General features: G+C 38.9%; 1 protein-coding gene across 2 annotated transcripts; it reads left to right on the forward strand.

Moving 5' to 3' along the window:
• Positions 1 to 415: 415 nt before the first annotated feature.
• Positions 416 to 15,728, forward strand: LOC114834251 (signaling lymphocytic activation molecule-like). 2 transcript variants are annotated; one of them, XM_034291199.1, is made up of 6 exons: positions 416 to 922; positions 11,522 to 11,818; positions 13,976 to 14,104; positions 14,680 to 14,741; positions 15,061 to 15,156; positions 15,569 to 15,728. In XM_034291199.1, the coding sequence occupies exons 1-6, from the start codon at positions 895 to 897 to the stop codon at positions 15,584 to 15,586; spliced, it is 630 nt and encodes a 209-aa protein (XP_034147090.1). In that variant the 5' UTR covers positions 416 to 894; the 3' UTR covers positions 15,587 to 15,728. The 2 variants fall into 2 exon arrangements, 1 of the variants encoding a protein (XP_034147090.1); XR_004575530.1 differs by lacking the exon at positions 14,680 to 14,741.
• The last annotated feature ends 212 nt before the right edge of the window (positions 15,729 to 15,940 follow it).

Below are 15,940 nucleotides of genomic sequence, written 5' to 3' on the forward strand. Positions count from 1 at the left end.
TGCATTTTCATATTTTTTTCGAGATTTGACTTCTCATGACAATGCCAAACCATCACATATTTTCAGGTATTTGACCAAAGCACTCAAAAGGCACTTTTTTTCTGGCCATGCACATCGGCAGTGGTTTTGGCAAACAAATTTGAATATGTGAGCAGAAAAGATCCCAATAGCTACTTTAAAATGTTGTGGTGGATCTATCATGTCATGGGGCTACATATTTGAACTTGACTAGTCCTTGGGCCCTTGTTAAGGTCAATGACATTATCCCAATACCAGGATGTTTTGACTATAATCTGGTTGCCTCTGTTGGAGGCACAACATGATTCTCAAATGGATCTCCACAAAGACAATAACATGAAATCTCCACAAATTCTGAGACACTTTATGTTGTTTCTTCTTTTAAATTGTCACCCATTTGTAAACAGTATTTATTTTGAAATTGCTTTGTTAGAAAAAAGTACATATAAAAAAACAACCCATGGTTTAATTTAAAGATCTAAGTACATGAGTGTAGACTAAAGGAACCCAAAACTGAGTACATGAGTGCAGACAACCCCTCCAGGTGTGAAAGCAGCTGCTTGGGACCCCTCGGTGGCTGCCACGGCTTGGGACCCCTTGGTGGCTGCCACGGCTTGGGACCCCTCGGTGGCTGCCACGGCTTGGGACCACTCGGCGGACTCCATTGCGCCCCGGATTCTTTTTTATCTGGTTGTAGGGTTGGTGGCTGGGGTTCCTTCAGGGCTGGCGTTGCACCTGGCTGGCTCCAGGACTGGCGTCAGTGGGTGACGGAAGGGATAATCCTCTTCGCTGTTGGGAATAGGACCAGCCAAGGAGCTCCCTACAATTGAACACTGCTGCGTCATTTTCTGATCACTTGTTCTGTCACGGCTTCGTATGGTGCAGGCAGGACACAGGAGCAGAGGTACAGCAATAAACAATTATTTAATACATTTAAGTATTTAAGTACGATTAGAAGGGATGAATGTTGTTGCCCAGGCTGAATTCAATCTGCAGTTTACTATGTGACAGACTGTGTCTTTGCATGTGACTGTCTTTGTTGCCCACAGACTGTGGGCGTTGTTGCATGTGATACGTGTGTAGAGAAGTGGTGTCTGTTTACTTCTTGCATTGTCAAACCAATCAGTAGAAACTCCACGGTCTTCAAAACAAGTTCCCTACATTAGCTAACATCCAAACCAACAACAGGTATAACAGGATTGCAACACTAAATTAAACATGTTAATTAGAAAGATATTACTGTAGATGGCTAGCTAATAGCAATACAGTACATATAATGAAAACAATGACTCCAATCACTCATGGCTGGTTCGATTCTTTAGAAAACAATGACAGTTGAATGGCCAACCACTATGCTATGTGAACTATGCTATGTAAATCGAAATTGAGAGCAATATATTTCTTGTCGATGCAGTTCATCCATAGTATAACAGTAAATAGTTTTACTTTAGGCTTACTATAATGTAACTACTGAAGCTTGTAGCCAAGCTTTGTATTAACAAATCCTAATGCCTAATATGGTTGGTCTGCAGCAAGGATTGGACCCCGGTCACCTACGGGAAAGTCTGTGTCTCTAACCACTTCACTAATTAACAATGGGTCGGTGGTTCAGGCAGGCAGGCAGGCACTGACTCACTCAGAGACATTCGCTCGTCTTGGGCGACTCCACTTACACGGTCCAGCAAAAATATGGGGTTATTTTTCTTTTTTATATTTGAGAATGAATAAAATTGGTTGATGCCCTTGAATCATTTTTTATGAATTACATTATATTTCACAGGTTGGACAATTAAAATAAAGGTTATTGCCTAAGTTGTTTTTAATTAGGTTTTTCTTGCTCATCTTTATCAAGTGTGCCAATCATTCCTGTGGTGACTGTAGATGCGTGCAAGTTTACATAGAAAATGTTATTCTGGGTATGAGCCTGTAGCAACGTCAGCACAGCATGTGGTTGTCGCTTCTCTGTTTTCACAGGGGTCCTAAATGGGAGAGTTCTCATTCTCATTTGCTTATAGAGGAGATGTGGTACTTTTTTCCACATCTGTACATTTTCTTTCACACTAAAGAGCTGACACCACAAACCAAGATCTCATGTAAACCCCCTGCATCCAAATTTAGCAGATGCTCTAGCGCGCTGATTTACAAGATATGCATTTAACTAAACTAGTTAACAAGACCACATAGAGTTTCACAAGCATTCCAAAAATTACCACTATAAAAAGTTCTGCACTTGCAAGATATGTGCCTCCAATCAGTTCTAATTATCAGGTCATGTGCCAAACCTATTTCCTGAATTCGGGAAATTAACAGAACAGATGACATAATTATGTTTGTATTAGATGCAATAGACCACCTGTTAATCATAGCCAACATTCACTATTACTTCTATGGGGGTGTCTCGGACAGGGATTAAGCCTAGTTCTAGAGTTAAAATAACTGTCAATGAAAAACCTCCATTGAAATTTTTAGTCTGGCACTAGACTGAATCCCTGTCTGGGAAACCACCTCCTCATTTTTACTGACATTTACAATGTCCTGTACATTGAACTGTCTTTCTGGCTACATGCTGATATTTTAATATTATCTGGCCCCTTAACTCAGTTTCAGAGTAGAGATGGGAAAAGAACAGACATTTACTAAGCCAATACTTATTTTTTCTAAATGGAAAAAGAGGTAATGTGTATTGGAGTTTATGGAGATGTGTACTGAGGCTCTTGATCTGTAAGTTAAACAGGATGTGGTGAGAGTGCAGAAACAATGTTGAATGTAGATAAATCCCATTTCTGACTCAAATCAACCACATGTGCCAAGGTGACAAACACCAAAAATCTTTACAAATTAGATTTATTGTGGCATTCACACCAAAGTTACTACCAAAAATGGTTTTAGAAAACTCATATGGAACTAGTACATATCAGATGTAGGCTAAATGGGGAATCCCTATGTGAACAAAGAGGAGACTAACAGGCATCCTGTCCCGGAGTAACTTATATGCTAGATAAGTTTTTAATAAAACAACGCAAACAAATTACATTTTGACATCATCATCATCATCATTGATTGATCATCAGAGTTTCATAATCTGTCCCCAGCGTCCCAATATGCCTTTCTTTGATGAGAATTGCAATCTGGCAAGATAATAAGTATGAGATTCAGTTTTGATCTAAAGGTTGGCTACTAAACAAGAACCTTTGTGAAAGTGGTAATAATTAAAATAATAATAATAATAAATAACAAATAAATTAAGAGTAGGACTATAAATTCTGTGCAATGTAATTTTAGCTCTATTGGTTCATCTGGCATACAGTCTTTGTCTCTTGAGTCTGTTATAGGTTCACAGTGTATTCCTTTAGTGATACACCCCATTAAGAGCCACTCCCAGTTCTTCTGCTTCTCAATTTTCTCTGCCTTTTAGACTAGTTTGTACAACCATGTATCATGTTGGCTATAGACTTGATCCAACTTTGTATCTGTTTTATTCTAGGTGTACTGGGGGATGTAGGAACTGAAATAAAGACAGTGAGAGGAATAGAGGGACAGACTATAACTCTTAATACAGGATTAACTGGACTACAGAATGATTTGATTTTTTGGACATATGGTCCAGTCAGAGCACAAACAAGAATTGCTACCCTGAATGTTGGTAGAAATATACCTGAATACAATGAGAGACTGAACCTGGATGCCCAGTCTGGATCACTGACAATCAGAAGTCTTACAACCAGCGACTATGGAATTTATGAGCTAACAGTCCTTAGGGAACAGGTCTTGAAACAGACTTTCAAACTAACAATCTATGGTGAGTTTATATCTGAACTTTAACCCTTGAACGCTCAGGTGAAGTTGCAGTCCAGGACTTTTCTGATTACAAAACACATTTTAAAACCTCCAATTATGTGCTGGATGTTTAAGGAATTCATTTTATGTGCATAATCTAGGAGCAGAATTATTATCATATAGTAGCTAAGTTAGTCATGAAATTCACATACTGTACATGGCATATCAATTTCCAGGGCCCTTTTTGGTTTGACAGTGTCAATGTACAACCAGTTGCCAAAAGAGCATCCAGGAATCATTAACCAGGACAAACTACCCAGCACACTCTAAAAGCTCCAATACAATAATTGACTTTGCACCAATGTTTTGACTAACAGTGTTCTTCTTAAGGTTATCATGTTAAACACTGCAAGTCACATGCTTACATGGAATTTCAGAGGACGCAAGCAGTTGTTCAATTTCATGCCCATGACTGTCAGTATACAACTGGTCGTATTAGCAGAAACACATTTAAAGGAGACAAGAATTAATCACATACAATCACAAATGTGACCTAAAATTAGTCCACATTATGAACACAATCCACATTATGAACCAGGGTTCAAACTGGTTAATCCAAAGGGCCTGTGGAGAACAGGTTCAAGTGTATGTCTGGCTGGTTAGACGGGTGCATTCCACTGTTTCAGTGTTACATATTTATTTTAATTGTTAGTTATAAATGGTATAGACATAACTTTAATATTCGGGCAAATCCCCCCGTAGTGATTGTTCTTATTTTTAACAATATTAACTGATACAAACCTTTCACTAACTATGTTCTGCCTTCAATATCATTTCCAAGTGTGCCTGGTCCATTTAAATTAATATAGAGTTAGGACCCGCAACTTAATTCATTTGTGATATGGAGACAGTTCTTCAATTTCTATATTTCCATCCAACTATATTTGTATGCATAGTAACTGGAATTTAAGGCATTTTGATGTTTTAAACAGCCTATAGATCTCCAACGATATTCATTGAAGGCATGGACAAGAAATGTTGGGGTTCCGTTCAGAAAAGAACCAGCTGGAATTTATTCGGAACCCTGCACATTCTTTTGTATTTTTTGAATATCACAATCCACCAACAAGCCATAGCAGGCTGTTCTGTGAAGTGATGTGTAACTCCTCTTGGACGTTAGCCAGATCCCCCACTAAATCAATCAGTGAAAGTTTGTATCACCTGTAACCTGCATACAGAATAACTGCCAGGGCTGGAAAGAAAAACTATAGACATGACTGGAAAAATCTGATTGACCCCCCCGCAAAGGATCCCCTCCTGATGTATACAGTGCTTGTGCATGTAAACGATGGACTCAAGCTTAATTCCTGTATTCTGTGAAATGGTACAAAATGTAGATGATTTAAAACAGCCCCATCCCTCCAAAGAAGGATACGATCAATTGGTGGTTTTCACATATTTCACTAAGGCAATTATGAACCTTATAACCTGTCCTTGTGGAATTGTTTTGGGGCAAATTGAAGCACTAAGTAAAATTGCAAAAAGCAAGCATGATTAGGTGAAAAATAATAATGTTTTACCAAATATAGTCCACTTTTTGGAAATCAAACCTGTTTCGTCCCTCCATTATAATGTAAACCAAACCCGTCACTGGTCCAAAAAATCAGGTAACTGTGACAATATATGCTAAAAGGATTGGGTCTTATATTTAGGGTTTTAATGTAGAGTGTATTGTTTTGTTACTATATTTACTGGGGCTTGCAAAGCAAAAGCCCCAGGTTAGTTCTATGACCTACTTACTGACTGTACAACTATACAACCCTAGTGCAATATAATAGTGACAGGTGTGCATGGTATAAAGGGACAGATATTAAGTGACAGATGTGCATGGACTATACACTGTTTAAGCTAGAAACTTCATTCAAACTTTAGAATGTGCTTTAAGTTGTTTGCATACAACTAGGGGAGGACTGACAATTGACCAGGGGAGGGCTGATGATTGACAAGGGGAGGACTGATGATTGACTAGGGGAGGACTGACGATTGACAAGGGGAGGACTGACGATTGACAAGGGGAGGACTGATGATTGACAAGGGGAGGACTGACAATTGAGAAGGGGAGGACTGACGATTGACAAGGGGAGGGTTAAAGCTCAATCGGGGTGATGTTTGATAAGGCAAAAGCGGATACTTGACCAAGGGAGGGGTGATGTTTGACCGGGGGAGGGGTGATGACTGAGTAGGAGGAAGAACTGAGTTTCTGGGGAGGAATGATAATGTTCCTAATATGGATGCTGTACCCCCCTGCTTTTACCGGACTCTGCTGGTCGATCCTGTCGATTAATGGATAGCCCTTTCGGAAACAATGGCCGCATCTAGGATTGAGGGCTCCAGCCATGTTTCAGTGTAAACCAGTACGTTACAGTTCTTAAAAAGCTAGCCTGCTATGGGGTTGAATCCTAAAAAAAGGATTTAAGAAATGATTATAACAACATTACACAACCATTATACAAATATCTGCAATTTGGACAACTTTGCAAATAACAAAAAGTGTGAATGTTTCCTATCTTTGTCTACTTCTCAGCTATTTGAATCACAAAACAATTACACAAATAAATTACTGAATTTGACATTTAGATAGTGGGCTAAGGGGGTATTCGATTAGATTAGATTCAAGATTAGATTCTACTTTATTGTCATTGAACAGGACAAATACAGTACAACGAAATGCAGTTTGCGTCTAAACAGAAGTGCAAATAGAGGAGTTTAGAAAAATGTATTAAGTATATATACAGTGGGGAGAATAAGTATTAGATACACTGCCGATTTTGCAGGTTTTCCTACTTACAAAGCATGTAGAAGTCTGTCATTTTTATCATACTCTTCAACTGTGAGTGACGGAATCTAAAACAAAAACCCAGAAAATCCCATTGTATAATTTTTAAGTAATTAATTAGCATTTTCTTGCATGACGTATTTGATACATCAGAAAAGCAGAACTTAAAATTTGTTACAGAAACATTTGATTGCAATTACAATCAATCAAATTTATTTATAAAGCCCTTTTTACAACAGCAGTTGTCACAAAGTGCTTTACAGAGACACCCGGCCTTAAACCCCAAGGAGCAAACAATAGTAGTGTTGAATTTCAGTGGCTAGGAAAAACTCCCTAAGAAGGTTGAATTTTAGGAAGAAACCTACTGAGATTTCAGAGATCATACGTTTCCTTTAGTTCTTGATCAGGTTTGCACACACTTTTGGATTTTGGCCCACTCCTACATCCAGATCTTCAGATTTCAGGGCTGTCACTGGGCAATACGGACTTTCAGCTCCCTCCAAAGATTTTCTATTGGGTTCAGGTCTGGAGACTGGCTAGGCCACTCCAGGACCTTGAGATGCTTCTTACGGAGCCACTCCTTAGTTGCCCTGGCTGTGTGTTTCGGGTTGTTGTCATGCTAGAAGACCCAGCCACAACCCATATTCAATGCTCTTACTGATGGAAGGAGGTTGTTGGCCAAGATCTCACGATACATGGCCACATCCATCCTCCCCTCAATACAGTGCAGTCGTCCTGTCCCCTTTGCAGAAAAGCATCCCCAAAGAATGATATTTCCAACTTCATGTTTCACGGTTGGGATGGTGTTCTTGGGGTTGTACTCATCCTTCTTCTTCCTCCAAACACGGCAAGTGGAGTTACGACCAAAAAGCTACATTTTTGTCTCATCAGACCACATGACATTCTCCCATTCCTCCTCTGGATCATCCAGATGGTCATTGGCAAACGTCAGACAGGCCTGGACATGAGCTGGCTTGAGCAGGGGGACCTTGCGTGCGCTGCAGGATTTTAAGCCATGACGGCGTAGTGTGTTACTAATGGTTTTCTTTGAGACTGTGGTCCCAGCTCTCTTCAGGTCATTGACCAGGTCCTGCCGTGTGGTTCTGGGCTGATCCCTCACCTTCCTCATGATCATTGATATCCCACGAGGTGAGAACTTGCATCTTGACCGAGAGATATTGACCATCATCTTGAACTTCTTCCATTTTCTAATAATTTCGCCAACAGTTGTTGCCTTCTCACCAAGCTGCTTGCCTATTGTCCTGTAGCCCATCCCAGCCTTGTGCAGGTCTACAATTGTATCCCTGATGTCCTCACACAGCTCTCTGGTCTTGGCCATTGTGGAGAGGTTGGAGTTTGTTTGATTGAGTGTGTGGACAGGTGTCTTTTATACAGGTAACGAGTTCAAACAGGTGCAGTTAATACAGGTAATGAGTGGAGAACAGGAGGGCTTCTTAAAGAAAATCTTACAGGTCTGTAAGAGCCGGAATTCTTACTGGTTGGTAGGTGATCAAATACTTATGTCCGGGTGCATGTGCGGCACTTAATTGGAGAACACATGGCTCCAGGATGCATTATGGGAAGGAAGAAAGCCGACAGAGGCAGTGTGATGCTTTGGGCAATGTTCTGTTGGGAATCCTTGGGTCTTGCCATTCATTTGGATGTTACTTTGGCACGTACTACCTACCTAAGCATTGATGCAGACCATGTGCACCCTTTCATGGCAACAGTATTCCCTGATGGCACTGGCCTCTTTCAGCAAGTTAACGTGCCCTGCCACAAAGCAAAGCAAGGGTTAGGCGGAAAAAATTGATCCACAAAATATTAGGGAATGTGGTCATAATGTTATGGCTGATCGGTGTACAGTGGATATAAACAATCTACACACATCTGTTAAAATGCCAGATTTTTGTGATGTAAAAGAATGAGACAAAGATAAATCATTTATTTTCCAACTTTTTCCACTTTTAATGTGACCTATAATGTGAACAATTCAATTGAAAAACAAACTGACATCTTTGAGGGGGAAAAATGAAAAATAAAAACCTTACAATAAACTTGTTGCACACCCTCTTATAACTGGGATGTGGCTGTTTTCAGAATTGACCAATCACATTCAAACTCATGTTAAATAGAAGTCATTACACACCTGCCATCATTTAAAGTGACTCTGATTAATCACAAATAAAGTTCAGCTTTTCTAGTAGGATATTCCTGACATTTTCTCAGATGCATCTCAGACCAAAAGCCATGATCCGCAGGGTACAAAAGAATTTCCAAACATTAGATATACCATGTAACACAGTGAAGACAGTCATCATCAAGTGTAGAAAACAATGGTACAACAGAGACATTACCAAGAACTGGACATCCCTCCAAAATTGTTGAAAGAGAAGAAATCTAGTCAGGGAAGCTTCCAAGAGGCCTACAGCTAAATTAAAGGAACTGCAGGAATTTCTGGCAAGTACTGGCTCTGTGCTACATGTGACAACAAAATTCCGTATTCTTCATATGAATGGGCTCTTTTCTTGCAAAGAAAAACATCCAAGCCTGGCTGAAGTTTGCAAAATCATACAACAAGTCCCCCAAAATTACGTGGGAAAATGTGTTATGGACTTATGAAACCAAGGTTGATCCTTTTGGACATAATTCCAAAAGGTATGTTTGGTGCAAAAAATACACTGCGCATCACCCAAATAACACCATACCCACAGTGAAGTGTGGTGGTGGCAGCATCATGCTTTGGGGCTTTTTTTCTTCAGCTGGAACCGGCCCTTAGTCAGGGTGGAGGGAATTATGAACAAAATATTCTGGCGTCCGTTAGAAAGCTGAAGATGAAGACGAAGTTCACCTTTCAGCACGACAACAATCTAAAGCACACATCCAAATCCACAAAAGCATGGCTTCACCAGAAGAAGATTAATGTTTTGGAATGGCCCTGCCAGAGCCCAGACCTGAATCCAATTGAACATCTGTGGGGTGATCTGAAGAGGGCTGTGCACAGGAGATGTCCTCGCAATCTGACAGATTTGGAGCGCTTTTGCAAAGTAGAGTGGGCAAATATTGCCAAGTCAAGATGTGCCATGCTAATAGACTCCTACCCAAAAAGACTGAGTGCTGTAATGAAATCAAAAGGTGTTCAACAAAGTATTAGTTTAAGGGTGTTATTGTGAGTAGTTTAACCAGGTTATTGTGAGTTTTTTATTTTTCCCTCTCAAAGATTTCTGCTTGTTTTTCAATTGAATTGTTCACGTTCTGGGTCACATTGAAGGTGGAAAATGTTCTGACGTGATGTATCTTTGTCCCATTCTTTTACATAACAAGAACCAGGCATTTTAACAGACGTATGTAGACTTTTTATATCCACTGTATTCTATAATTTAAAACAATATATTTTTTTAATCAAGCAACCATGTCACAATCAATCACATAATTCCATACCTGCAATCTTCTACAGTGAGGGGGAAAAATATTTGATCCCCTGCTGATTTTGTACGTTTGCCCACTGACAACGAAATTGTCAGTCTATAGTTTTGAACAGTGAGAGACAGAATGCAAATCAATTCATACAATTTTGACATGCGTTTTTCTGTTTCTTTTTTTGTTATTCTGTCTCTCACTGTTCAAATAAACCTACCAATAAAACTATAGACTGACAATTTCGTTGTCAGTGGGCAAACGTACAAAATCAGCAGGGTATCAAATATGTTTTTCCACCACTGTATGTTTACTCAATCATCTAAAACTCTACACACTATACCCTAAGTATATTAAACACACTGTGGCACAAATTAATACTTCACCCTAAATTTACTATTTAAAGACATATTGTTCCCTTGCTCCCTGATGCATCAACCATAGAATCCATTCCCCTCAGTTAAAACAACAAAAACATTTTCATAAATGTACATCATTACAATTCAATCTCATACAATTTCGTCATTTAGTCTTGTTCTGCTTGCCATCTGAGCAGTTGGGGATAATTTGGCATACAGTATGTCTGCTCCTTTGAGGAAGCAAATTACCTTATTTGTGTGAGATTAGAAAGCTTCACTGAGCTGAGACACCTGACAACTGTTCACCCTCACTGTCTTGTCTTTCAATCCCTAGAACTGTTGGACACTGATGATTAGACATCATTCATCTATTTTCTCACATGTTTTTGAAATTAATAAATATTTCTTGATGACAAATGTTTTCCTTTGAATATTATTCACAGACTTATAGGTTAGATTCAATAAACATCAGGGAAATATTTTCACAGACTTTTGTAGTCATATTAATCTTGGGTGCTGTTCTGGAGGGCTATATCTCTTCAAGAGATAAGATGACTATCTACACCAAGGAAGCCCAATCCTGTTTCTATACCAAGGAAGCCCAATCCTTTTCATTAGGATTTTCCATCTTGTATCTTTTCTCTCCAGTTGTGACCATCCTGATTTAGCCGCTCTTCAAGTTAATTATTTGAATCAGGTGTGCTAATTTAGGGTTGGTAAGAAAACCTACAGGTAGAGTAGCACTCCAGGATCAGGGTTGTGTAGCTCTATTAAATATGCGTTCCTGAATTTTTGGCCACTGGTTGAAAAAGGGACTGTTTTACCAAACGGTCACTGACAATGTGATATCATGTTTGTGCATCTGCCCCATTTCATCAAAGCCACTTGCTTTCAAACTTGGAGTTTCATGGCTATCTGAAGTATTAGAGTGATTTTACATATAGATTATTTATACACAAACAACATATCACACATCCAGCTCAAACTGAGAGGTTTAAAAAAGTGTGTCATTTGCAAAAGACTAGAGACAAACATTAGAGACATTAACATTTTTGTTTCAACTGTAAGCATGATGTATTTCTTGTATCATTCTATATGTCTCCTGGTATTCTAGCTCCAGTGTCTGCCCCTTATATCAGACACAAAACACAGAGTCTCTCATTGGCCAGCCCGTTAAAACAAGAGAGCTGTTCAGTGGTGTGCACTGTGAAGAACGGAAGAGACGTGACCCTGTCATGGTACAGAGGAGAGGAGAGAATCAACCAGACCAGCAACCCAGATACCAACAAAACTCTCTTTTTACCTCTGGAGGTAAAAGTGGATAATGACATTTACAGCTGTGTGGCTAACAATCCTGTCAGTGACCAGACAATCAAACTCAGCATTGAGGAGCACTGTCAGCCACATTCAGGTAAACTTTACGTGCTTTAAAGATTCCCAATTGAAATGTAGTCAACCAGGGCAGGAGAGGTACTCATTCTCAGCACGGGAGTTACATATTGGACCAGCTCATTTAGATAGTGGGCTAAGGGGGTATTCGATTAGATTAGATTCAAGATTAGATTCTACTTTATTGTCATTGAACAGGACAAATACAGTACAACGAAATGCAGTTTGCGTCTAAACAGAAGTGCAAATAGAGGAGTTTAGAAAAATGTATTAAGTATATATACAGTGGGGAGAACAAGTATTAGATACACTGCCGATGTTGCAGGTTTTCCTACTTACAAATCATGTAGAAGTCTGTCATTTTTATCATAGGTACTCTTCAACTGTGAGTGATGGAATCTAAAACAAAAATCCAGAAAATCACATTGTATGATTTTTAATGATGTTAATAACAACAGGTGATGTTAAAAACAACCGGTCAGGGTGGTTGAAACAATTACCTGTAATTGTAAATATTACAATTTATTGACCATATACATGCCTGCAAGAAGTTTATAATATGATTTCAGACACCCCTAAAGTGGACCATACTGTTTCTAAACCTTGATGTTAGTTGAACTTGCCTCACTCTGCCTCACTCCCAATGTTGCAGTGACTTTTTTAATGAAAGCCCCCCCTACTAGAACAGGTTTATTAATGACCCACAAAAGATGTATGTGTGACGTACCGCAAATTCCCAGCAAAAGTTGGACAGCATTTTTTTACTGTTAAGATTGTTGTGTTGGTTTACTCTCTCTTCCTTTGACGGAGTCCTTTGGTTAAGCTTGCATGTTTAAGTCATTTATTCTGGCTTAAACTGCATGGAAATGTAACAAAATAATGTGTACCTGAGCTTTGCCGTTGGTAAAAAGGTCAGCAAAAACACCTGTTTTAGCCTAGCTTCTACTTAAAGGCCTAGACCATTCAAAAATCTGCCACATTTGTCAGCTGTTTTCTTACCTTCAAAATAGTCTAATAGTCTATGTAAGGAAACAGCTCACTAATTTAGATTATTGGGTGGTGTATGACTTTAATGTTAGTCAGGCACATGCCTAGATGCTGTATGGTAGTAACACGTGCCTACCTCTTTGGCATGTTTATATTGTCTACGGTTCTGGTACAGTATTGTGTTGGTTTGTTTGTTCAGAAACGATTTTCTGCTGTTGTTGTATTGGTCTGACTTGCTTCCAGTTGAACTCTAGGATACTTTGTTGGTGAAACAAAAGTCATTATATTAAACAAGCAAGATTCTGTAAGAATTGTAAGACTTCAGTTCACTGAATCACATGACTGCGCTGTACTGGGTTTCCTTTGCGCCCTGGAGAAAAAGTTGACCCCCTGCATTGTCACTGTATAATTTGCACTCTGGTGTACCTGCTTCTTGGCCCAGCAAGTTGCATTCAGCCACTAGTTTGTTACCTTTCCACCAATGTAGTTGTTCAAGCATGGGCTGAACACAAGCACACCCTCACAGCCCATTCTTAAATCATTCCCTAAACACTCATTTGGTCTAACCACTCGTGCATTCAACAAGTTATGGTATGGTGAAAGACCGTTGCTGGAGTAATCTGATAACCTGGATGCACAAAATGATGGAGATGTATTTCTTACAAAGGGAGGCAGGGGTGAACCTGCCATCTGTCAATACTGGCAATTATCAGAGGGGTCAGTCCATCTTTTTTGGGGTGGGCTGGTCAGATTTCTTTTTACAGAAATCTATAAAAAGATGCATCGGACCCGTTTCCATAACTTGCACAATTTCACTGTGGTTATAATAATCCATTAAGCAAATCAAATTACCTGATTATATGTGTCTTTATTTCAGGCGGTAAGGCAGCAAAAAGAGGGATTTTGAATGCACAGTTTTTGGATTTATCATAGGATTTATCAGTAGAGCTTAAGCTACTGTAACGAGCACAGAACATAGAAGAAGACGATTCTGTTGAAATACTAATTTGTTAATGTCAGGCGTAGGGCAGAGTCACATAATACAACAAAAAGAATAAGACAGAACATTTTATTGTCAGCTGAATATAACTGCTTCATTATTATTATTATTATTATTTCATGAGTGCAAATACCATTTTCACCCCATTGTAGGGTTTGAGGTCTTTTTCTGCAACAATATGCTTTTGTTTAGGTCCAACTGAACCGCCGTCAACAACTGTAAACAAATATGTCCTGCCTGGGCTGCTGATAACAGTTTGCTTTATGACAGTTGGGTTACTGGTATGGATAAACGGGAAAAACTGTGACTTAAAACATCAAGGTAAGTAAAATACTAAATTCTTACTGACATTTTTAAGTAAATATGTTTAATTCACAAAAATACTTTCATGAGGTGTACATAAGCAAACATGGGTGTTATCCAAACCCCTTATTGTTAAAAAAAATAATTCTGTGTTATTTCACATAAATCAATATTGGCATTCAGTCCAGCTATTGGAAATGTATTGACGCCTGGCCACTTGCCAGCTCTATAATGCAGTAGCATGGTGTAATGAATGCACACACAGCAGGTTGGATGGAAGGATTGATCCAAGAACAATTGTTAGATCAAATCCCCATGCTGTCATGGCAGTTAAAACAAATTATTCCCAGGTTGTTGCTGTTGTAAGAGAAAGTAAAACAACACTTCCTAATGATTCAGACTATGCTATGGTATGAGTGGAAATAGGAATGTAGTCATGGTTTAAATTGAAGTTCCATAGTAGTACAATAGTACCTGAGAACACATGAGAATGCAATGTTTATAAAGATGTCGATGAAAACCTTGGACGATATGAAAGTAATTGTAGAAAATAGGCTTCTCAATGGATGACTTACTACTTTTTTCTGATGCAGATACTACTGATATAATCTATAAAGATGTCCAACTGTTATGGAATACAAATACATTACATTCGGTGAGATTTACTTTTTTTATTTATCCTTGTTAAGTGTGGACTGTAGTGAGGGTACTATTTATTTTGGAAGATACAGAGAATTGGACATACTGAAGTCCTCTGACATTTCCCATTCACTTAAAGTGTTCTGCAAACATTAGTGTTGATTTTACTCTGGTGGAAATGGCAGGGCAAATCATCCCAAGTGACTAAGAATTAGATCATGTTTTTGTGGAGAACAAATGACAATTTCAACTTGATCAGTCTGTATTATAAACTGGTTTCTCTCCTGTGTTCTGTAAATTATTTATGTATTTATTTTTACACAACTGCACACCAGACAACAAGGATGAGAGGTACAGATGAAGACAGTCACCTGTTATACCAGCAGCCACCGTTGATCAGTGTTCTTCACACTAGGGAGACATCAGCAATAGTAAGTTACATTCACTGTGACAAGCAACCCAAAAATAACATAAAATCGTGATCAGAAATGTATAATTTCTAATCACTAAAATAAGAACTGAGGTGGACATTTGGGATACATCCATCCATTTAGGATTCAGAACAAGACAAATTCTGAAAGACGTGTTGTAGTGTGGTTAAAATGTATAGGCAAATTGTTTGTGGGAATACAGTATACTGAGCATTTACTACTATTGCTCTCTACACAAATGCGGAAACATTGCTTTTAAATGTCAGTCTCACTATAATCCTGATCCTCTTCACTACTGATTTAACTGACTCCTTTATTTAGTTTACTTATCTAGTCAACTTATTTTCTTAAGAGAGCTGTGTTTTTCTAACCCAGTATGTGTCCATTGTTTCCGTCACTTATAATTTAACAGGGAATCGTGGAATGTTGAGTCACTGTGGATGACAGAATCTGGGAACAACAGAGAGCAAAGTGATATTGAAGACAATTGAAAATTATCCTTGGATCCTCCCTGGATGAGATGCTGTTGGGAGGACCATACTACTATGACTATGGGGGAGTTGGAGGCCCTGTGTGTGTGTGTGTGTGTGTGTGGGGGGGGGGGGGGGGGGGGGGTTATGTTAACTAGCCATTTATTCTGGCCATAAGTAGTGCTGAATTTAACATCAATGTTATATTTGCGAATAAATTAATGTTTTGTTGAAAATTTAATAATGTTGCCACAGAAATGTGCCCAACTTGCAAAGAAACAGATCTGTTTTGGATTCAGATGACCCAAACACAA

This window comes from Esox lucius, chromosome 25 (genome assembly GCF_011004845.1).
Source record: "Esox lucius isolate fEsoLuc1 chromosome 25, fEsoLuc1.pri, whole genome shotgun sequence".
NCBI lineage: Eukaryota > Metazoa > Chordata > Actinopteri > Esociformes > Esocidae > Esox > Esox lucius.